General features: G+C 49.0%; 1 protein-coding gene across 1 annotated transcript; it reads right to left on the reverse strand.

Moving 5' to 3' along the window:
- Nucleotides 1-219: 219 nt before the first annotated feature.
- On the reverse strand, nucleotides 220-19,812 carry LOC140457015 (NF-kappa-B inhibitor epsilon-like). The gene is made up of 6 exons (XM_072550914.1): nucleotides 19,171-19,812; nucleotides 11,825-11,927; nucleotides 5,193-5,439; nucleotides 4,561-4,649; nucleotides 3,482-3,730; nucleotides 220-1,263 (listed from the first exon to the last, which is right to left on the reverse strand). The coding sequence occupies exons 1-6, from the start codon at nucleotides 19,482-19,484 to the stop codon at nucleotides 1,207-1,209; spliced, it is 1,059 nt and encodes a 352-aa protein (XP_072407015.1). The 5' UTR covers nucleotides 19,485-19,812; the 3' UTR covers nucleotides 220-1,206.
- Between the last annotated feature and the right edge of the window lie 5,410 nt (nucleotides 19,813-25,222).

A 25,222-nucleotide genomic window follows, 5' to 3' on the forward strand; every position in this document is an offset into this window, starting at 1 on the left:
ACTGTTTGCTGTCCCCGGTCTGTCCATCACAAGTGAGGATCCCACATGCTTTCTTAAACATAGCTTTTCCCTGTCACCTTTAAAGATTTATGGACTCGAATAGAGGCCTCTCTGCCCCTGCGTGATAAAGATTCGCGTCTCTGATTTGAAAACTCAGTCCGAAGCAGAGAAAAGGCAAACTCCCTGAAGGGTTTGGGTGAACCATGCAGACAACACGAGTTTTTTCAATGTCTTTATTATGTAAAAATAAAAAAGTGCTCCTAAAGCACTCAGCAATTTGGGTGCAAATGGAGAGCTGGAAGAAAGAGACCTCATTTATTTAACAACTGTCACCGCCTCAGGGCATCGCAAAGTGCTTTACAGTTTTGAAGTGTGGTGACTGTTGAAATGCAGGAAGCACAGCAGCCAATTCACACGCAGGAAGCTCACAGGAACAACACTTGTCATAAATATCAAATAAATTATTTTTCTGCGAAGTTTTGGCTCCAGAGACACTGGCGAGATCTCCTCCTGGTCTTTCTCCACACCAACCTCCCCACAAAGAGTCAAACCAACATGGGTGGGGGTCTTTCAGCCCTTCAAATTGTGTAGAGGCACCGTTAATCTCCACCAAAGGGTTCAGGCGGACACTCAGCTTAACCAAGTCACCGCACCTCTGCCAGCAATGCACCCACCTTGTTACCAGTGGCACTGCCAGGCTGGTTTACAGGCTCACGCCTCTGGAATGGTCTGAACCAGAGGACCGGTTGGGATTTTGAAGGCATTTGTTTGGTCTTGTGTCTTGGGGGGGGGGGGGGGGGGTGGAGATGGTGGGGGAGGGGAAGACTAAAGTATGTGGAGGGTGCTGACTGGGTAATTGCAATTCTGGAGGTCTTCTCCAGCTGTATTGTCCCCAAGGTAACGTGGATTCCTTTACATCCATGGGGTCACTCCCTCATGCTACATGCCTGGCCAGGGACGAGACTGCACCCTTCGGCTTCTGAGGTAACAGAGTCAGGATGCAAGGAGTCGGGTGAGACTGGACACTCACCACCCCCCACCACAGCAGGTTTTGGAGGGGGCAGGGATGGGGTAGGGGTGAAAATGCAGGGGAAGAGGGTCCCACGCTATGAGGACCTCCCACCCACTGGGAGACAAGGTCCTTATCAACGCCCCCACCCTTCAGCTTTCGCTGTTCGGTCACATCACGTACAAAGTCCTGTTCTGTCACACCACTGGCTGCCCCAGGAGTCTCACATCGTCGAATGGGCACAGGTCAAGCACCTGAAGAAAAAGAGGGACAACGTGTTAGCTATCTGACAAAGCAGGTAGAGGCTTTTCTGTTCCCCCCTCCACCCCCACCCCGAGCCTGTTTTATTCTTTGTGGCTTGGGCATAGAGATGTACATCATGGAAAGACAGCCTTTGGTCCAACCCGTCCATGCCGACCAGATATCCCAACCTAATCTAGTCCCATTTGCCAGTACTTGGCCCATATCCCTCTAAACCCTTCCTATTCATGTGACAAATATCACACTGTAACCCTTTTGGTACCTTTCACCAAAACATAATCTTGAAGGTACATATTTACCAATACCCACCCTCATCTCCCCCATTGTGCAAAGGCTCTCTTTTTTTTGGGGGGGGGAAACGGGGGGCACTGTGATAGAGCTCCAGATCATTGAACCCTCACAATGCAGCAGGGCCATTTGGCCCTTCAACTCTACACTGACTCTCTGATGAACATTTCTGCAGAGATCCACCCCCAACTGTATCCTCATATTTCCCACAGCTAATCCACCGAGCCTACACATCTCTGGACACGACTGACGATTTTAGCACGGCCAATCCTCCTAACCTGCACATCTTTGGACTGTGGGAGGAAACCCATGCAGACACGGGGAGAACATGCAAACTCCACACAGGCAGACAGTCACCTGAGGGTGGAATCGAACCCTGGGTTCCCAGCACGATGAAGCTGAAGTGCTAACCAGAGCCACTATGTCACCCTGTGATTTCCTCACCAGGAGAAAGAGTTTCTCTCAAATCAACCTGATTTGAAGAATTGTTTTAAAAACCCCAATTCGATTACCCGGTAGTGTTCCAGGCACTCATCTTCGCTCTTTCTGATACCGGACAGAACATGGCATTATTTTACAAATTGTTGAGAATGAAATAAACAAAGAGCAAGAATAGGCCATTTGGCCCATTGATGCCGCTACACCATTTCGATGCAATCTTCTGCATCAATCTCATGTCCCTTGATTCCCCAAGAGACCAAAATAAATCCACCTCCCTGGTACTAACGGTGGAGATACTACAACACTCGTGGGGGAAGAATACTCCAAAGATTCCCAATCCCTCGAGGGAAGCATTTTCTCCATCTCCCGCTCCTATACAATCAGGGCCTAATTCCGACACTGTGCCCCTCCCAACTATTTCTTAGGTTCCCTGAACAGGATGGGGAGTCAATCTCCCAGTGTCGACCCTGTCAAACCCCTTCACAATCTTGTACGTCTCTACATAATCGCTTTGCATTCTTCTAAGCTCTGGACCCAATTTAAGCAGGCAGAACCCCACTGTTACTAAAGGGTTCCCTCGCACCAGGGACCCATCTCATGAACTATTGGCTCCGATGCAAATGTGGAAGGATTTCATACTGCAGACATGGTATTACAGTCGTGGTCTCACCAAATTCTTTAAACCCATACTCCCAATTCCCATGCCTTCCTAATTACTCGCTGCACATTTCATTGTGCAGGCAAACTTCGTGGCACCATCAATCTGTGACAATGCTGCTCCTTTGACAAGGTTATTCTGTCCTTGGTTGTTTTCTCACCCCAAGGGGGGTTGTAAATGCAGTGGTTCCGGGGTGTCTGGTTTGTGTGTGGGGGCTTCAGGATGAATTTGATTATAGATAACAGATACTGCCTCAGACAAAAGTCTTTCAAAAGGTTTTTAAAAAATAAACACTTGCACATTGAAAGGGGCATGGCCAGTTCACTCAGCTCAGCTTTGGTTGGAGCAGTCTGGCTGGTTTTGTTTGCAGCAGCTCGTCAAATTTGAGCTGGGAACGCAGAGAAGCTGCTGAACCCAAAGAAACAGCTCCACGCTGATCCTCTCTCTCTCTCTCTCTGCACAATCCCTCCGGGAAGAACCGGTGTTAAAATTTACCTTTTTTCCAAAGGGAGGGGGGTGGGGGGTTTATAGGGATTGTTGCAGGAATTCGGAACAGCAGTCTAAAAGGTGGGACAGTCTGTTGGGTTTTCAGATGGTTAAGTTTTTCTGTTCTCTTTCATTTGGTACTCTGTAAGTAAATTCTGCTTTGTTTAAAACTGAGGGGTTTTGCCCAGCTGCATCACTCCTGGAATATCCACTATACACCTGCTTAAAACAACTAGAAAAGTTAGGGTCTTCTCGAAATGTTTTTAGGGGAGGGGTCTGAGCTGGTCCATAACAAATCCCTTCGCTTCCCCGCCGCACACCGGGAAGAAGTCACATACGTTGCCACTGTTGCTGGCGAGGTCCAGCGGGGTGTCCTCCTCCACGTTGGGCAGCAGCGGGTTGGCACCAGCCTGGCAGAGGGCAACAGCGATGCCAGCATCTAGCCGCCCCACCGCCAGGTGGAGGGGAGTGCAGCCATTGTACATTGGAGCGTCCACTTCACCTCCAGCTCGCAGCAGCCGTGTCACCAGCCCCAGCTCCCCTAGCTCCACCGCCAGGTGCAAGGCCGTCCGTCCACTCGTTGACTCCTGCCAACCGAAGAGAGGGGGGGGGGGGTCAAAGAATTAAGATTGAAGACAGGATGACATTCCCCACCCCACTCAACTCAGCCACGGTTGGCAGTCAGCTGGTGAGACTGGAACGGAGCTAGGCAGAGAGTTTGTGCTCAGTCTCACAGCTCTCAACCACAGCCGGTGTCACCGGCGATGCCAGTTTATATGTGCTCGCTAGTAAAGGATTACCATCGATTCCCCTTAAACTGAACAACGTGACTGACTGGACCTCTTCACAGTTAGCCCTCTCCATCCCAGAGTCACATCAAGTCCTACTCCTAGTGAGTTGCCGTTAACTCTGGCGTGGGGATGGAATGACAAACGGACAGAGTGAAATCTCCAGCCAGTTCCAAGGAGAGTGCTTCATGAGGTGAGACTTCAATTAACCCGAAAGGCATTGGCCTAAGTTCGGTATTTTAGGACAGTCCGCTACTACTCGGTACGAGTGAGCGACGTGGGTACTGGGGCTGTTAAGAACCTGCCCCGATTGCAGGCAACGCATCTGTGCCTGCAGCAGTACAGCCTGTGTAATGGGGATTGAGAGGAGGGTCTCCCCCTGACTTTGGTCAGGGAGCTGAACCAAGAAATCTAGCTGGTAAAACCTGCTAACTACAAAATTTCTGTGGATATGCGCATGTATGCCACTGTATACATGTGCAAGTATGCACATGTCTGTATATGTGCGCCGCTGCATATATATGCACATATGTGTATGTATCTCTGTGTGTATACGCGTCTGTATGCATATGTGCCCGTGGTTTGGTATGCCGAAGGTTGGTAACTGGAGTCATAGGGCAGTGTTTGACCTGTGTATTGACTCTCGCTCCTGAAGACAGCATGTAGTCCACCATCACATCATTCCTATATAGAACTGCCAGGTGCAAACAGGTCAAACCTACAGGAAGAGAGATCATTCAGTAAGAAGGTGGGACACAGTTCGCTTCAAGTATCCCCCCCTCCCAATGTCACCTGAGTTCACTCTTTCTCCACAGGATAAATTAAGAGAAGACCTCTCCACCAGCATGTACCAGCTCTATCTCTGCAACATATCCCAACATGTGCAAGATCCCACAAAGAACGACAGCCAGGTAACCTACATTCCATTTTTAAACAATTTCTCAAGCTGAGGATCAATGGACCGACATGGGCTGTGCTCTCGCTCAAGATCAAATTGCGTCCCTGCCAGACAGAAGTGATCACTGGTTTAATGTCTCATCCAAGAGACAGTACCTCTGACAGTGCAGCATTCCTGTGGGCAGCTTTGCCTATTGTTTTGTCCTTCACGATTTGAACCCAGAAACTTGTGACTTGGGAGTTGAGCATACTATCAATGAAGCCACCACATTCTCTCTCTCTCTCTCTAATCTGCCCGCACCGAGTGTGGAACATGACTGGTTGGATTTTGTGGCAAAGGGACTGCTTTCTCAAAGGCCCGCACCTTGCCAGTTATGTCTCTCGAGGTTCTGAGGTCCCAGGGGGCTGGGGGTGTCAAATCCAAACAAGGCATGCTCTTTGGCTGTGACAGGCTTTGTAAGGACTGGCACACACTCCTCCAGGCTGTACTGGCAGGCCAGGTGCAGTGCGGTGTTTCCGTTACGATCCTGTAGCTCTGTGTCCACTCCCTTCAAAACCAGTTGCCGCACTATCTTCGTCTGGCGCGTGTACATGGCCAAATGCAGGGGCGTCTGAAATTCAGAACAAACACTGGTTTAGTGCAACGTGAGCATGTAGCTAGCACACAACCGGAACATGGTTGCAATAACGGAGTGTTTCACAGGAAATGGGCCGTTATTGCCCAAGAGCCTTTCCCCACGCTGTGCCAGAACGCTGCTGATAATCAATAATTTATCAACCTCTGCTCTGAGCCTACTCAAAGGCCAAGCCTCCACCGTGGGAGAGATTTCCACAGGTTCACCGTCCTCTCAATGTTCCTCCACCCCCACCCCCACCCCCCCCCCCCTCCCGCTTCTACACTCCAGACCAAGAGAAACATCTGACCTGCATCTCCCCTTCTATCCCTTTAAACATTTTGCAAGTCTCAATGGGATCACCTCTCATTTTTCAAGTCTCTAGAGAATACAAGTCTCCAGACTAGTTTGTACAGTCATACATATATGGTACAGAAACTGACCCTTTGGTCTAACTCGTCCCAAGTTTCCCCAAACTAGACCAGTCCCACTTGCCTGCATTTGGCCTATATCCCTCTAAACCCTTCCTATGCACATACCCATCCAGATGCCTTTTAAATGTCATAACTATACCTGAATCTACTACTTCCTCCAGCAGTTCAGCGGTGTGAAAAGATTGCCCCACAGGTCCCTTTTAAATCTTTCTCCTCTCACCTATAAGCTATGACCTCTAGTTTTGAACTCACCCACCCTCGGGAAAAGACCATTCCTATTCACCTTATCTATGCCTCTCATGATTTTATAAACTTCGATAAAGGTCACCCCTCATACTCCATTGGAAACAGTCCCAGCCTATCCAGTCTATCCTTATAACTCAAGCCCTCCAGTCCTTGCAACATCCTGGTAACTCTTTTCTGAACTCTCTCCAATTTAATAATGTCTTTCCAATAACAGGGCGACCAGAACTGGACGCAGTACTCCAGAAGAGGCCTCACCAATGTCCTGCACATTGTAGTGTGTAAATTACCACAAGTTAAATCTTTACCCCATCTCCTGGGAACAAGTCTGGTGAAACTTTGTTGTACTTCCTTGGACAGTAATGACTTTCCTGAGATAAGCAGACCAAAACTGAACACGGGACTCCAGGTATGGTCTGACTAAGCTCCTATACAATTGAAACATGTTAGTTATACAATTGCTCTTGTACTCAAATCCTCTTGTGATAAAGGCCAACATTGGCCTTTCTAATAGCTCAGCACACTTGCATGTTAGTCTTCAGTGATTTATCCTGAAGAAGGGCTCATGCCCGAAACGTCGATTCTCCTGCTCCTTGGATGCTGCCTGACCTGCTGTGCTTTTCCAGCAACACATTTTCAGCTCTGATCTCCAGCATCTGCAGTCCTCACTTTCTTCAGTGATTTATCAACAAGGACACTCGGTGCCTTTTGTAGATCTACACTTTCCAACCTCTCACCATTTGAGAAATACTCTGCACATCTGTTTTTCCTGCCAAAGTGGATAACCACACGTGATTCCACATTATATTCCATCTGCCATGTTTTGCCCAATCATCAAGCCTTTCCAAATCCTCCTGAAAACATTTGACACTTTCCTCACACTCCCACTTGGTTTTGTATCATCTGCAATTCTGGTAATTTCACATTTGGTCCCCACGTCCAAATGATTGATATAAACCATGAACTGGTAGGAGTGCTGATCCTTACAGTGTCCCACCAGTCCCGGCCTGCCAATGAGTCTTTATTGCTACTCTGTTTTGTCTGTTAGCCAAGAGGTTATGTCAATATATCATCTCCTAAATCAAATACTCTAACCAACCTCCTGTAGGGAACTTTACCAAAAACCTTCTCAAAAATCCAAAATATAGTACATCCATCAATTCGCCTTTATCAATTACATTAGTAACATCCTGAAAAGTTTGTCAAACATAACTTTCCCTTCTCAAATCTATGCTGACTATGCCCAATCAGATAATTTCTTATCCAAGAGTTCATTTATTAAATCGTTTATCCCCTACGCCTCGTGTAAGGACAAACAGTCTGTAAGTCCGTCTTTTATTTCCTCACTGCTTTCTTAAACATTAGGGTGACATTTACAAGCTTCCAATCTGCAAGATTCCTTCTAGAATCAATGGGACTTTTGCAACAACTCTCTCAACAGCCACCTTCTTCAACATTCTGGCTTGGAGGAGAAAGTGAGGACTATAGATGCTAGAGATCAGAGTCAAAAAGCGTGGTGCTGGAAAAGCACAGCAGGTCAGGCAGCATCCGAGGAGCAGGAGAGTCGACATTTTGGGCATTAGCCCTTCATCAGAAATATGGGGGGACCCTCAAGGGGGTTGAGAGATAAATGGGAGGGGGTGGTGGGTTGGGCATCTTATCCCAGATCCAACCCTCCAACTTGGCACCACCCTCTTGAGCTGTCCTACCTGTCCATTTTCCTCTCCACCTATCCACTGCACCCTCCACTCTGACCTATCGTCATCACCCCCACTTTCATCAACCTATTGCCTTCCAAGCTACCTTCACCCCAGCCCTAGCCCCTCCCATTTATCTCCCAAACCCCCTCGGGCCTCCCCCACATGCCTGATGAAGAGCTTATGCCCAAAACGTCGACTCTCCTGCTTGTCGGATATTGCCTGACCAGCTGTGTTTTTCCAGCGCCACACTTTTGGCTCTGGGATGTAGGCCATCAGGTGCGAGGGGCTTATCAACTTTCAGTCCCATTCATTTCCCTAAGTACTACCTTCCCACGAATACTCATTTCTTTCAACTCATTCTCTCTAGTCATTTGGATCTCGAATTCTGGGAGATTTCTTGTATCCTCTGCCGTTTCTTGATTCCCCCGTTATAAATTCTCCTGATTCCACATTTCCTTTTTACATACTGTAGAAGCTTTTACAGTCCATTTTTAATTTTTTTGCCAGATTGTATTTGTCATTCTTCCTTTCTTTATCGGTTTCTCGATCCTCCTTTGCCGCATTCTAAGAACCTCTCCGTCCTCCACGTTATTACTGCTTCTGGCCACCATATAAGACCTTCCTTTTCATCTTACGCAATCCTTAACTTCCTTTGTCAACCACAGTTGATTGATCTTTTGTGAATTTCACAACTTGAAGAAATGTAAAGTTGCTGTAAGGCATCTGATAGTTCCTACAAGACTAATCAGTTACTTACATATAATCATGCCTTTTAATATATTTTTCCCCAATCTAGCTTGGCCGATTTATGACTCATGTCCTCATGATCCCCCTTCGTTCAAACCGAACTACCTCATTTCCAAACATAATGTAAAATTTTATCACATGTGGTTACTCATCCCAATTGTGAATTAGCCCTTTCTATGTACGTAACACTAGAACCAAAATAGCTTGTAATTTAAGTGGTTCCTTAACATACTGCTCTAGCAAATCATCCCTCAGTCACTCCAGAAACTAATTCTGCGCACCTTTACTGTTCAATTCGTTTACCCAGCCTATATGCAGATTGAAGTCACCCACTTTTGGAATACTGCATTCGATTCTGGTCTCCCTATTATTGGAAAGACTTGTTAAACTTAAGAGGGCTCAGAAAAGATTTACGAAGATGTTGCCAGGGTCGGAGGGTCTGAGCTACAGACAGAGGCTGAATAGACTGGTGTTGTGGAGTGGTGGAGGTTGTGGGGTGACCTTAGAAAAGTTTATAAGATCATGAGGAGCATGGATAGGGTGAATAGTCAAGGTCTTTTCTCCCAGGGCAGGGACGTCTAAAACTAGAGGGGAAAGGTTTAAGGTGAGAGGGGCGACGTCATGCAGAGGGTGGTGCGTGTGTGGGATGAGCTGCCAGAGGAAGTGGTAGAGGCTGGTACAATGACAACATCTAAAAAGGCATCTGGATGGGGACATGATTAGGATGGGTTTAGAGGGATATGGGCCAACTGCTGGGACTAGATTAATTTCGGATATCTGGTCAGTATGGACGAGTTGGACCGAAGGGCCTGTGTCCGTGCTGTACATCTCTATGACGATGATAACTGTTGCTCTTTATACACATATGTTTCTACTCCTGATTTATACCATACCCCAACACAGCCACTGCTATTGGGTGGCCTGGAGATAAGCCCAACCAATGTCTGCTACCCTTTGCTAATCTTTTTTCCCCAAAGGAAAGTTCGGACGAAACAGTCCCAAACAAAAATGCAAACTGATGGTGAATGGAAACTTTCACAACCAAACAGAAACTTACAATATCAACATAATGAGGTCTGGGGTGATGATGCCCACTGCTCTCGAAAGGCCTCAACTGTGACGGTGAGCATTGCGTGCTGCCTCTCCAGCGGCACCCAAGGGTGCACATTGCTTCACCCAAACAGATTTCACACATTATGCTTTTGATCGGAGATCCTCCCTCCCTAACGTCGACTCCCATCCCTTTTCATCAGCACAATTTCACCCCCCACTTGTCTGACATTGCTCAATGTAGAATGTCCTTCGACAGTTCCCTGTCTTGGTCATCATTGAACTTTGTTTCTGTAATGGTAGTTGTATCATATTCATTTACCTCCATTTGTGCCGTTAGGTTGTCTATCTTGTTATGAATGCTGTGTGTTTTCAGGTACAATGCCTCTTGTCTTTTTAAACATCATTTGAGGCATGCTAAATGCTCAGATTTGTTTCTCCTGTTTTCTATTCTGTTCTATCTGGTTACCAGCTATTCTTCCATCTTGGGTTACCCCTCAACTTCCCCTTCCTCTGACGAGTGAGTTTAACCCATCCGTGAGTAGGTCTCCCTGTGAGGATTATCAGTCCCCATTCTTTACCCTAAACTAGTGCCTGCGTCTCGGAAATCTCATTCCCTCCATCCAGCCACCAGTTCAATTTTTCACACTCAGCCACTCTTGGCATTGAGTTCAAAATGAAGCCCCTACCCGCTCTCTGAATCCTTTCTAAACTTGCTGACTCCTCTTTCAGTGCTGTGTTTAGTACTGACCCTCCGACAGTGCGGCACTCCCTCAGTACTGACCCTCCGACAGTGCAGCACTCCCTCAGCACCCACCCTCCGACAGTGTGGCACGCCCTCAGCACTGACCCTCCGACAGTGCGGCACTCCCTCAGCACTGACCCTCCGACAGTGCGGCACTCCCTCAGCACTGACCCTCCGACAGTGCGGCACTCCCTCAGCACTGACCCTCCGACAGTGCGGCACTCCCTCAGCACTGACCCTCCGACTATGCAGCGCTCCCTCAGTACTGACCCTCCGACAGCGCGGTGCTCCCTCAGTACTGACCCTCCGACAGCGCGGCGCTCCCTCAGCACCCACCCTCCGACAGCGCGGCGCTCCCTCAGCACCCACCCTCCGACAGCGCGGCGCTCCCTCAGCACCCACCCTCCGACAGCGCGGCACTCCCGGGTTGTGTTCGGGTCTGGGAGTTGAAGTTAAATCTAGAAACATCTAACTCAGGTCAGAGAGAGTCCCCCTCTGTTCTACGGCTAATAGTTAAACCAGTGATACATAGTTATAGAGGATATCCAAGCAGTGAGAGTACTTTTGAGATTAATACTGGGCTATGGGAAGAGAGTGGGGCAGTGGAATTAGTTTGGGGATTGATACAGGGCCATGGGGAGAGAGTGGGACAGTGGGATTAATACAGGGCCATGGGGAGAGAGTGGGACAGTGGGATTAATACAGGGCCATGAGGAGAGAGTGAGGCAGTGGGATTAGTTTGTGGATTGATACAGGGCTATGGGGAGAGAGTGGGGCAGTGGGATTAGTTTGGGGATGGATACAGGGCTATGGGGAGAGTGGGGCAGTGGGATTAGTTTGGGGATGGATACAGGGCTATGGGGAGAGAGTGGGGCAGTGGGATTAGTTTGGGGATTGGTACAGGGCTGAAGGGGGAATGTGGCAGCGAGAGTAGGTTTGGGAATAGTAGAATGAGAGCGTGAGGCAATGTTGTTTGGTGAATGATGTATCAATGTACCAGCAGAGACATAATGGTGAAACGATAGTCTTGTACTCTGCTGAAAGAGGAGACGAATGTTTACTTAAAACAAGGAGGGACAGATTTACAAGAAAGATCATGAGCTTTTGGGTTTGGATGACAGAGGGTAGCTTAATGATGACTCAAATCAAGATGAGAGTTCCTACTGGACAGACAGGAGATGAGCCATGTAGATCCCCCCCCCCCCCCCCCCCCACCTCCCCGAGTGTGATGGTAGGGTTTATCCTTCACCCATCAGCAGATCAATCATGGGATCGTGCTGTGTACCAAATTAGTGTTTGGCACCTCTTCAGCTCTTGAAGTAAACTGGGCAGCTATATACTTTGACGCAGACAGACACAAGCTAAGTGCCGGCATATCACCAAGTGTCTCAGTCAGCCCCCCCACCCACGTTGAGAGCCACCCCTGCCCACCACCCATTCCGTGGGAAGCACTCACTGCCTACCTGAAAGAGGTCATTCTGCCAGTTCAGATACTCCAGCGGTGACTGGTCAATGAATGCCAGGGCTAAGGCCTCAGCCTCGTGAATGATGCAGAGATGGAGGAACCTGGAAGACACAGAGATGGAGGGGGTCAAGGATCAGGACATCCCAAATCATGAGGGACATCCAGCAACCTGGCACCAAGACTCTCCTGTTTCGCGCCAGGCCAGCGTCTGTTGCCAGTCTCTCCCACTCCCTCCTTGTTCCCGGGTGCCAGCCTCCCTATCCTTCGTGGCACCCAAACCGAAGAACTGTCCTCATTCTCTCCTACGTCCCCACTCACCCCCTTGGTCTCATTTGGAATCTTCTGTTATCCTGAGATTCCAAAGAGGGATTGGGTTCTCCTCGGTGGCTTCTTCTCCCTGCTAAGCATAACCCAACTTAGGGTGAAGGATTGGATCTGCTGTCAGCCCCGAGCAAGGGGTTTGGGCACCTCTCACCGCACCCCCCCAGCCACCTCCAAACATCAGGGGGACGCCGAGTCAAGAACAGACCTTTGCACACCCACTGGTCAAGAATTAGGCCATTCCCCCACCCACAGAGTGCAGAATAGGAACCAACCCCAACGCTGGGCTCCAGGATTAGACCATTCCCTACTCTCTCCTGGGAGTTCCAGACTGGGACATCACCAGTGGCTCCTTCCACAAGGATCAGACCACCTCCACCCCTCTCCCCACCACGATCAAGGACTTGACTATCCCACAATGTCCAGCCCAAAGCTCGAGAGTTTGAGTATATCCTATGCCTGCATCAGGAATTGAGACACCCTCTGTACCCCATGCCAAGGATTGGACTGTTCTTCCCCCTCTATCTCACAAATTGTAACATTCCTTGCCCTGCCCCCACACTCTGCCCACTTCCTGGGTCACATTCCAAACCATCCACCAACCCTTCTCTGGGGACAAAGGATCAAACCATCCTCCACCTACCCCAGGCCAAGAACCATCCTCTGTAACTCAACCCCTACTCTGGGTCAAAGATCAAACCATCCTTCCCCTCAGGGGTTAAGTGTCAAACCATCCTCCACTCCCTCTCCAGGAATCAAGGATGGGACCATCCCCCCACCGCCTCCCGATGTCAGGGATTGGCCATTCTCCACTTGGAGCCATGAATCAGAACATTGACCGCAGGGTAAGGGGGCTATTTCCAATGTTTGGGCTGACCTTCTGCCCCAATCTCTCTCCTACCCCTTCCAGGAGGGGTGTCTGTGAAAAGACCACCAGATCTTCAGGTTTCTAACAAGAACCTGCATTCATATGGCACTTTTAAAACTGGGAGAGCATCACGGACCGCCTCACAGGAGAGAACATCAAACAGCAATTGACCTCCGAGATTCACAGGATGACATCACGGAAAGGTGACCAAACGCTCGGTCAAAGAGCGCACAGTTTTAAAACAAATCAGTGTTAAACCAAAGAGAGAAAGGCAGATTTGGGGGGCGGGGGAGGGGAGACAATTTGGAAGAGAGATGGAGATTTGGGGGCTATGTGGGGATAAAGGAGGAGGAGATGTGGAGAGGTTGAGGGGGGCAACTCTGACCTCGGGGTCCCCGAGGCTGCTGATGGGGAAGCGATGGGAATCGGTCGCGAGGGCCGGAATACTGAAGAACTGGGCTGAGAGAAATGCAGAAATCCTGGAGCGCTTTAAGGCTGGAGGAGGTCACAAAGTCGGAGAGGGGGAAATCATGAAACCAAGGATGAGGAAGGTTGGTGAGCAAGGTGGACGGGAGGGCGGGATCTGGAATGGCACTTCCCATTCAGGATAATCGGGGAGACAGGTCCAAACAAAGAAAAAGGGGAACAAAGACTGGGACTAATTTCAGACACTTGGAACACTGCCCACAACCCAGTGGAGATGCAAAACCAAGAATAATGTAAAATCCCTGGGGTTTTTAAACAAAATTCTTTCATTGGTTTTCCTGGCTTGTCTCCCACTTCCTTCCCAAAATGCCATCAGGCGGGTGTTTATGATAATAAAGGCAAGCTGTCGTGGTCGCCAATGCTGAGCCAACTTGCAAATCCAGAAGGCATTCTCGGAACTTAAATTCTTGCTGCTGTTGCAGTGAGATTCGAACCCTTGTCCATCAAGTATTGGCCTGGGGCTCTGGATCATTCATCAATGGGCCGCTATAGGAGCAAGTGAAATGGGCCAAATGGCCTCCCAATGGGGGTTGGGGGTGCAGGGCAGGCAGGGGGATGCTCTCTTCCTGGTGATATAGCCAAAAGCACAAGGGAATGGAGTCACCCAGGTTGTGCTGAAACCAGTGTAGATGGTGTAGGGAGCTACTTGAGAGAGGGAGAGTGGAGGTGCATTGTTACTGATATCCCCATGCCCTCATTTCGAAGCACCATCCTGATCTCAATTCAGAGACAGTCACCCACTTCCGTTTCCATTTTTCACCCACATCCCAAAAGCACACACACCAAATTCTCCCTCCCTCCAATGAGGCTACAGAAATTCTCCCCATTTATGCAGCCGTACAGTATGGACCCTGCCTGTCCAGGTACCTTTTAAATGTTGTAACCGTACCAGCCTCCACCACTTCCTCTGGCAGCTCGTTCCATGCACGCACCACCTCCTGCGTGAAAAAGTTGCCCCTCAATTCCCTTTTAAATCTTTCCCCTCTCACCTTAAACCTATGCCCTTACACGATTCCAGTAGAAATCCATTCTCCTTCTGCCAAACGGAAGTGCGGACAGCCAGTTCCCCCTTTCCCAATTGTTCGACTCCTCTACTTTGGGAGGTGGGGTTCGTGAAGTTCAACCCATCACCGGGACAATTAGCTAAAAGGATCCTCTTCACACAGAGAAGGGCTGAATGTGTAAAACTGGAGTCTGGGATGGCATACCAAGGGTCAGGAATCCTCTCACACACAAATTATTTCCACAGAGACAGACTAAGACGGTCTGAACACAGTCTGGAAAAATGTTCATCAAATGCTAGTCAGACATCAATTATAGAATTATTAAGGTGCAGAAGGAGGCCATTCAGCCCATCATGGCTGCACCAGCTCAGTTATCTAGTCCGGTCCTATCCATTCGCACCAATCTCCCACCTCCTCCCCATACCCCTGCACATCATTACTATCCAATAATTATCTGATGCCCCTCTCGAATGCCTCTATTGAACCTGTCTCTCCCACATTTCCGGGCAGTGCATCCCAGACCCTAATGTGGAGTTTTCAAACTCCAGTGACCCTGCTCTGTGGAGCTTGCATGTTCTCCCAGAGTTTCCTCCAGGTGCTCTGGTTTCCTCCCACAGTCCAAAGATGTGCAGGTTAGGGTGGATTGGCCGTGCTAAATTGTCGCATAGTGTCCAGGGATGTGCAGGTTAGGGTGGATTGGCCGTGCTAAATTGTCCCATAGTGTCCAGGGATTTGCAGGTTAGCCATGGGAAATGCAGGCTTACAGCAATAGGGTTGGGGGGGGGGGGTCTCTCTCATGTGCGGCATGCACTTGGGAGGGTTGCCATGGACTTGATGGCCTGCCACCACACTGCAGGGATTCAATGATTACTCACTAATTGAAAAAAGGTTCTCCTCGCATCACCCTTGTTTCATTTACACTCTAAATCTAGATCTGAAAGAAATGGAGGAGTTGTGTGTAGGTGTGAGAGACACTGCATGTGAGTGAACATTTGTGCACATAGGCGAGACAAAGGGATGAGAGAGATAGGGAGCATGTGCATGTGAGAGAGGGAGAGAGTGTGTGTATCTGCGTGGGAGAGGGTTGGAGCCTGTGAGAGATCTATATGAGAGTAAACACTTGTGCACACAGGTGTGAGGGAGAGAGAGTGCATGTGTGCATGTCTATCTGTGTGTGTGTGTGTGACAAAGCATGTGTATGAGTAAACGCGTGTGCACACGGGTATGTTTGAGAGAGAGTGAGGGAGTGTACATGTTTGAGGGGAGGGGAAACACACATGTGTGTGAAAGAGAGTGCGTGTATATGTGTGTGTGAGAGAGAAAGGGGAATAGAGTCACAGTTGTCTATGCATGTGAATGGTAGTGGAATGTTTTTTGTGGATCTCTACTGAAAGCTTTCTGATGTGAAGCGTGGTACATCAAAATGATCACCATGACGTACTGAGTTTATTAAGCTCATTAAATTTCAGCTCTGAACAAAACAGACAGCAAAACCCGTGTTGGTGCTAGTGCACAGGGTTTTATAGGGACTTTCCAAAGGGGAGTGCGATACATCAAGCTGATCATCACAATACTCCTACGTCGACTAGACCAATGAGAATTCAGCTACCACAAACCTTGATTTAAAAAAGGAATGTCTTTGTGTCAATTTATAAACACGGCATTAGCCAGTACTGTACAGCACTTGAAGTTGTAGCAAAGACAGGAATGGTCTCTCATTCAATGTGAAAATCAACACCACAACTTAGGGTCAATGGACTAACAGGCCAACTAATGCCATGGAGTGTTTGTTGTGTCCAATACCTACAACACAGTTTAGGAAGGAAGGTGCGAATACAAGGAGTTTGACAAGAATGGCAGGGATTTCAGTGACGTGGATAGATTAGAGAAACTGGGTCCTGCTTGAAGGAGAGGAAGTTGGGAGGAGGGCTGAGAGAGGTCACAGTGTCATACAGCACAGAAACCGACCCTTCACTCCAACCCGTCCACGCTATGTTTCCCAAACTAAACTAGTTCCACTTGTCTGCATTTGGCCCATATCCCTCTAAACATTTCCTATTCGAGTACTTATCCAAATGTCTTTTAAATGTAACTATACCTGGAGTTCCTTTGGCAGTTCATTCCGTATACAAACCACCCTCTGTGTGGAAAAAACTGACCCTCGGGTCCCTTTTAAATCCTTATCCTCTCACCTCAAAAATATGCCCCCTAGTTTTGAACTTCCCCACCCTAGGGAAAAGAGCTTGGCTCTTCATCTTATATATGCCCCTCACGGTCAAAAGGTGTGGTGCTGGAAAAGCACAGCTGGTCAGGCAGCATCCGGGGAACAGGAGAGTCTATGTTTCAAGCACAGGCTCTTCATCAGGAATGAATATATGCCCCTTATGATTTTATAAACCTGTATAAAGTCATCCTTCAATCTCTTATGCCCCAGCGCAAAAGATTCTAGCCTCTTCTTCAGAACAGGCCTCACCAACTTCCTATACAACCTCAACAATGACATCCCAGCTCCTATACTCAGTGGTCTGAGCAATGAAGGCATGTGTGCTTCTTTACCACACTGTCTACATGTGAGGAGGAGGTCGGGTTAGAGTCAAGAGAGAGAGTGTGTCTGTGTGTGTCTGTGTGTGATAGAATCTGTTCCAAAGGTTCGAAGAGCAGGGGACACAGCGATTGACAAAGGAAGCAGTCCGAACACCAGGATAAAACTTCAGACAGCGAGCAGCTGAGGGTCACACCAACAGCATGGGGGAGTCAGGTTTGACTGAAACCTTCTAAAGAGAATTGCATAAAAGCCTGAGCGAGTGCAGAGGGCCACGACGAAAGGGGGCAGGTGTGGGTTGGGCCAAGCTGCTCTTGCAGAGAGCTAGCCCGGGAGCAGCAGGCTGAACGGCCTTGTCACGTGCCCTTGCCTATCTTGGGTTGGCCATCAGCACCAGTCATGCATGAGGTGGCATTGCCTTCACTACCCCTCTGCCTGGGGAGGAGGGCGTGACGCGACTGTGTGAGAAACGGCTCTGGGATTTCCGTTCGGTTGGAGGGGGTGGAAATGCCTTGGTTTCAATGGCAAAGTCCCCAGACCCCACCCCGAAACCACCCAACCCCAGCAGCTCCACATGTCACACCTTCACCATCCTGCACGTCAGCCCTGTCACACTCAGTCTTGCCTCCAAGACAGTAAGTCATGGGTTAACTCCTGACTTACACAATCCATACACACTCCCACTACCCCACTGTCCAGACAACACAAAGCCTCAGCTAGATAGAAAAGACCCCACAGAAACTACTGCAAGTGGGATAGGGATGTCCCCATCGTCCAGCCCCAATATTTATTTAATCTCTGCACTCTCTAATCCACCTGAATGATAGGATCAGCTCAAGGGCCGAACGTCTTCATGCTGTTCCTTTCTAAGAGCTTGTAAAAAGTTAAATCCAAGCACCTCGACATGATTCCAGTCTGTAAATTAAGCCTGGGTATCTGTTATTCTATATATAAACCACTCCAAACTCCTCAATTAGATTCCAGTCTGTATATCACTCCCAGATATTTGCTAATTTTATATAAAAGCCACACAGAATCCCTCAAGTAGATTCCAGAGTTTACTCACTCCCAGGTATCTGTTATTCTACATATAAACCACTCCAAACCCCAAACTTTACTCCTATATATAAACACCCTGAACCCCTCAGTTAGATTCCAGACTTTATTCACTCCCGGTTGTCTGTTATTCTGTATATAAAGCTTCTGAACTCCTCAATTAGATTCCAGATTGTAATTTACTCCCGGGTAAATAGAATTGTATCTATAAAACACCCAAATTATTTGATTAGATTCCAGTCTATAACTCAATCCTGGGTATCTGTCATTCTAGATGTAAACACTCTGAACCCCTCCTGTAAATGCTGGGTCACAGATTGCTGTTGGTGAGAACTTGCTGTACTCTGTTCCCCCACCCCTGTGGGACAAGGAGAGAGGAGGAGGTTGAGGAGGGGGGAAAGAGAGAGACAGAGAGAGAGAAAGAAAAGGAGGGAGAGGGGGGAGGAGAGGGGAGAGGGGGGAGGAGAGGGGGGAGGGGGTGAGGGTCAGGGGTGAAGGTGAGGGTGGGGGGGTGAGGGGGAGGGTCAGGAGTGAGGGTGGGGGGGTGAGGGTCAGGGGTGAGGGTGAGGGTGGGGGTCAGGGATGAGGGTGGGGGTCAGGGATGAGGGTGGGGGTGGGGGGGGTGAGGGTCAGGGATGAGGGTGAGGGTCAGGGGTGAAGGTGAGGGTCAGGGGTGAGGGTGAGGGTGAGGGTGGGGGTCAGGGATGAGGGTGGGGGTGGGGGGAGTGAGGGTCAGGGATGAGGGTGGAGGGTCAGGGGTGAGGGTGGGGGGTGAGGGTCAGGGATGAGGGTGAGGGTCAGGGGTGAAGGTGAGGGTGGGGGGGTGAGGGTGAGGGTCAGGGGTGAGGGTGAGGGTGGGGGAGTGAGGGTGAGGGATGAGGGTGAAGGTGGGGGTCAGGGATGAGGGTGAGGGTCAGGGGTGAAGGTGAGGGTGGGGGGGTGAGGGTGAGGGTCAGGGGTGAGGGTGAGGGTGGGGGAGTGAGGGTGAGGGATGAGGGTGAAGGTGGGGGTCAGGGATGAGGGTGAGGGTCAGGGGTGAGGGGTGAGGGTCAAAGTGCACCACTTACGTGTCCCCCTCCTCGCTGAGGTAGGCCCAGGGGTCGAAGGGAGCCTCAGGGCCCGGGGCCTGTCCCCCGGCCGAGCCCAGCGAGCAGCGGGCGCTGAACGTCTCCAGCAAATCCGAGGCGTAGGCCGAGTCGCAGCTGTCCTCCCCGGAGGCCCCGCACTGAGGGCCCGGGGCCGCCCCTGCCCCTGTCCCCGGCTCCAGGCCCAGGCCCAGGGCCCAGGGCTCCTGGCGCTCCAGCTCCCCATCCAGGCCAGAGTCACACTGGGAGTCAGGGAGCTGCAGGCCCTTGGTGTCCCCGCCTGGGCTCACTGCCATCCCTCAAAGGAGGGGGGGGGCTTTATTATTTATCTATCACCAGGAGCAGGCTTTGAGAGACTTGTCCTCTTTCCTCAAACTGACTCAAACCCAGCCTGCAACTCTCTGTCCTTCAGACCCTCCTCCTCTGGGCTGGCTGCACACTTAAAGGCAAAGGCAGGGCTGCCTTCCCTTTTAATGCACTGGCTGTACCACAAACCTGCCTCCTTTAGAATTAACTCACTGCAAACCACACACTGTCTGACACAAACACACACTCCCAATAACAAACAACCTCACTGCAAGCGGCAGTGACTTCATTTAATAATCACACACAGCACCGGGCTGTATCGTCCCAACAGGTTTGCTCGGAAGCACTCGCCTTCGGGGCTAGCCACCTGAGCGGCGTTCCAAAAGGCAATGCTTCCAAACAAAGCTGTTGGATTGTAAGCTGGCGTTGTGTGATTTTCAGTTTTGTCCGACACTCCGCATCTTTGTGCAGCGGGGAAGCAGACCCTTCAGAAGCCTGAACACACACACCAACCAGTTTCGCAACAGTTTCTACCCCACTGTTGTTAGAATACCGAATAGACTCACAAACTTTTAACATTCGCCTGTACCTGTGTTTTTGTTTTTTGCCACTGTTTACCTGTTATTTACTTATCTATGCTACTTAACTCTGTGATCTGCCTGTATTGCTCGCAAGACAAAGCTTTTCACTGTGCCTCGGTACACGTGATAATAAATTCAATTCAATTCAATTCACTCCCAACTCCAGACATCCCTAAATTACTGCAATCTAGTCCCATATGCCAACATTTGGCCCATTTCCCTCTAAACCCTTCCTATTAATGTATCCATCCAGATGCCTTTTAAATGTTGTGATTGTACCAGCCTCCACCACTTCCTCTGGCAGCTCATTCCATATACGCACCACCCTCTTTGTGAAAAAGTTGCCCCTTAGATACCTTTTAAGTTTTTCCCCCCTCACCTTAAACCTGTGCCCTCAAGGTTTGGACTCCCCTGCCCTAGGGAAAAGACGTAAAACATAGAACAATACAGCACAGCAACGGGCCCTTCAGCCCCCGATGTTGTGCCGAACTTGATCGCAAAATAAACTAATCTTGGTCCCTACATTTCTTGCATACTCATGTGCTTATCTACAAATTCCTTAAACATCCCGATCATATCTGACTCTACCCTCAGCCCTGGCAGCACATTTCAGACTTCTACCACTCTCTGTCTAAAAAAACCTATGCCTCACATCTCCTTTGAACTTTCCCCCTCTCACCTTAAATGCATGCACCTCAACGTTTTCACCCTCTGCATGAACACGTTGCCCCTTAGGTCCCTTTTATACCATTCCCCTCTCACCTTAAATGGATGTCCTCTATTTTTGTACTCCCCTACTCTGGGGAAAAGTCCTTGATTATTCACCATACCCATACCTCTCATGATTTTATAAACCTCTATAAAACTACCCCTCAGCATCCAACGCTCCAGGGAAAACAGCCCCCAGTCTATTAAGCCTCTCCTTATACTCTCTCCAACCCCGACAACATCCTTGTAAATCTTTTTTTAACCCTTTCAAGTTTAACAACATCTTTCCTATAGCTGGGGGACCAGAATTGGACACAATATTCCAGGAGCGGTCTAACCAATGTCCTGGAAGTCACTCCGTTTCGGGCAGGTTTTGTTTGCACATTCTCTCGACTGCCTTCAGTGCTCCTGTTTAGCCTCTGCACTCTCTCTCTCTCTCTCATATACTCTGGACCAGATCTACCTCTCCTTGTCAATGCCTGGAAGATTTCTCATAGAGTCACACAACATGCGGTCATACATTCGGTCCAATTAGTCCATGCTTATCATGTTTCCCAAACTAAACTAGTCCCACTTGCCTGTGTTTGGCCCATATCCCGCCAAACCTTTCCTATTCATGTACTTATCCAAATGTCTTTGAAATGTTGTAATTGTACCTACATCCACCATCCACTCAAAGCACCTGGAATTAAGAAAATAATCGATTTCGAGGTAGGGTGAATGATGGGATAGATTCGAAGGGCTAATGCAGTTTGTTTGTGTAAGCTTGTTAAAGGTTAAATCTGAGCGCCTCGAATATATTCCAGTTTATAATGCACAGTTGGGTGATGTGTTATTCTATATATAACCCCCTCCGAAATCCCTTGATTAAATTCTGAAATAACTCCACAGAGGCCAGTAAAGCATCACCAACTCCTCTTTATTTACACGTGGAGAGGCCTTGACACTGATCCAAATCTCAGAGCTCGCTCTCAGAGTGAACAGGAAGTCTGACACTGCTGTTCTTTTTTTTATTTTTTATTTTTTTACTCCTGTTTATTTTTTTCCTGATTTTTTTTGTTTCCCCACACTACCGCCTATCTGCAGTAGTGCTTATTTATTCCCCAGCACCCATGTTGTGTGTGTGCAGGTATGAGACACAGTGAAAGACCCAAGGTGTACAAATCTTTATTTAATTCCCACCACCAGGAAGGAAAAGAAACACTCAAGTGGCCAGTGACAAGCAGTGCCCTTCACATCAAAGGGCAATGCTGTGTGATCAAACAGTGAAGGAGAGGGCAGGGGTTAAAGAAAAATAGAATTGGACGGGAAATAATGCACTCCACTCCCTGCGGCGCCCACCTCTCCCTGAACAGCTCAAGGGTGTTGGTGGACACCGTGTGCTCCTTCTCCAGAGACACCTGGGCTCTAACGTAACCGCAGAAGAGGGGCAGGCAGTCAGCCCTCGACACTCCTGTTCTTATCTATCAGCCAGGGCTTTCTGATTGGACTGGATTAACAGCCCCAATCAGGGAACTCATATTCTATGAGGTCCCCCTGGCTGACCTTGTTACAATCACTACAGATTCCAGTCTGTTTCTCACACCCAGGTATCTGTTATTCTAGATATAAACCACCTCGAACACCTTGATTAGATTCCAATCTGTAACTTACTCCCTGATATCTGTTTTTCTATAAATAAACCACCCTGAACCCTTCGATTAGATTCCAGTCTGTAACTCACTCCCAGGTATCTGTTATTCTATATATAAACCACCCCAAACCCTTCAGTTAGGTTCCAGCCTATAACTCACTCCTGGGTATCTGTTATTCTATGTATAACTTCCCTGAACCCCTCGATTAGAATCCAAACTGTAACTCACTCCCAGATATCTGTTATTCTATATATAAACCGCCCTGAACCCCTCAGTTAGATTCCAGTCTGTAACTCACTCCCAGATATCTGTTATTCTGTATATAAACCGCCCTGAACCCCTCAGTTAGATTCCAGTCTGTAACTCACTCCCAGGTATCTGTTATTCTGTATATAACCCACCCTGAACCCCTCAGTTAGATTCCAGCCTGTAACTCACTCCCAGGTATCTGTTATTCTGTATATAAACCGCCCTGAACCCCTCAGTTAGATTCCAGTCTGTAACTCACTCCCAGATATCTGTTATTCTATATATAAACCACCCTGAACCCCTCAGTTAGATTCCAGTCTGTAACTCACTCCCAGGTATCTGTTATTCTATATATAAACCACCCCGAACCCCTCAGTTAGATTCCAGTCTGTAACTCACTCCCAGGTATCTGTTATTCGATATATAAACTGCCCTGAACCCCTCAGTTAGATTCCAGCCTGTAGCTCACTCCTGGGTATCTGTTATTCTATGTATAAATTCCCTGAACCCCTCGATTAGATTCCAGTCTGTAACTCATTTGGCAGTGCATTGGAGACTTGACAGTGTAAATATAGTGTGTTCCCGTCCATCCCTAGATATTATATGTCACCACGCTGAATGGGAGTTATACCCTCTCGTGTCACATTTCAAGCCTCACCTCAAGAGTTGGTGCCTCTTGGCCTATCTCTGCATAGTCTGAGCAGGGTCCCCATCTCCCTGTGGCCTCTCCCTGGCAGCTTCTCATTCCACCCCCCCTTTCAGGGTGACTGTCTCTCTGCTGCACAGTGTTGAAGTTTTGTTCCTGCTGATGTAAAGGTCTGGGCAGAGACCCACTGGGAGTGACCACGTTCAACCTGGACACCACATCTTCAGGCAGGACAGTCTCAACTTGCAGGGTGCAGTGCGGATTCAGTAGAACACTCCGGGGACTGAAGGGAGACAGTGAGGTCTACAGATGCTGGAGATCAGAGCTGAGAGTGTGTTTGCTGGAAAAACACAGCAGGTCAGGCAGCATCCGAGGAGCCCTTCATCAGGAAGAGGGGGCTAAATGTTGAGGAGGGGTTGCACGGACTGGGTTTGTGAAGTAGATTGAAATGCAATCTAATCTGGGAATTTGAGATGATTAAAGGATTTGGATTAGAGTCAAGAGTGTGGTGCTGGAAAAGCACAGCCGGTCGGGCAGCATCCGAGGAGCAGGAGAATCAACATTTCGGGCAAAAGCCCTTCATCAGGAGGAAGGCTGTGAGCTGAGGGATGGTGAGATAAATGGGAGGGGATAGTGGTGGGGGGAAATGCAGCTGAGAGTGCGATCGGAGGTGGCGATAATGGTGATAGGTCGGAGAGGAGGGTGGGAAGGAAAATGGACAGGTAGGGCGGGTCAGAAGGGCGATGCCGAGTTGGAAGGTGGGACTGGGATAATGTGGGGGGGGAGGTGGGGGGGGGGAGGAAGTGAAATGAGGAAACTGGTGAAATCTACATTGATGTCATGGGGTAGGGGGGGGTCCTGAGGCAGAAGATGAGTTAGTCTTCCTCTAGGCATCGGGTGGTGAGGGTTTGGCGACGGAGGGGGCCCAGGTCCTGCATGTCCTTGGCGGAGGGGGAGGGGGAGTTGAAGTGTTCAGCCACGGGGCGGTGGGGTTGGTTGATGCCGGAGTCCCAGAGATGTCCTCTGAAGCGCACTTTCCCCTAAAGGATTTGGTAAGGTTGCCGGAGAGAAGCTGTTTCCTCTGAGACCAGAGGTGCAACAATCTTAAAATTACAACATCTTTCACGTCAGGAAGAATCCCCACTTAGAGGGGAGTGAGAAATCTGAAACACTCTCCTCACACAGGATAGGATGGGATATGGAAGATTAGTGGAACCCGATCAGTTGGATGGGGCAAAGATGCAGATCAGCCAACATCTATTCGCAAAACAGGGACAGGCCGGCAGGGTTGAATGGCCTCAGCCTGTCCCTTGAGCTGTTGGAAGGTACACAGGTAGGAGCAGTACGGAGATGAATTGTGGGTTGCCCACAGAGAACGAGCAGTGTGGGACAGCCACAGTCAACAGCTGGTGCCTGGTGCCCCCTGGTGTGGGTCCCCGGGAAGGCAGAGGCTGCATTCAGCTAGTCCCAGTGAAACCTGACAGCTTGTTTACTGCTGTATCAGTAGCCGAAGGGGAATAGTCAAACAGGTGTGAGACGCACACAGGCATACACACACAAACAGAGGTCTGAGGTCTGTACAGTACCACATAGGAGTGAATCATTCCCTTTTACTGTGTTAGCATGTACAGGAGCTAACACAGATACACACACTTTTACCAATGTGTGTTGTACATTTACAGGAGCTAACACTTAACATACACACACAAACACTTTTAGCCAGTGCGTACTGTACATTTACAGGAGCTAACACTGACACACACACGTGTACAATACCAGATGGGACTGAATTATTCCTTTAGCCAAGTGTCAACCATGTTAAGGTGATCAGACAAACACGCCGATTAGTATCACAGCCAACAATCAGAGTATATATCCCCTCTGCTCTATCTGGGAGTCTGTTAATATCT

The sequence above is a fragment of the Chiloscyllium punctatum genome, chromosome 31, assembly GCF_047496795.1.
Source record: "Chiloscyllium punctatum isolate Juve2018m chromosome 31, sChiPun1.3, whole genome shotgun sequence".
NCBI lineage: Eukaryota > Metazoa > Chordata > Chondrichthyes > Orectolobiformes > Hemiscylliidae > Chiloscyllium > Chiloscyllium punctatum.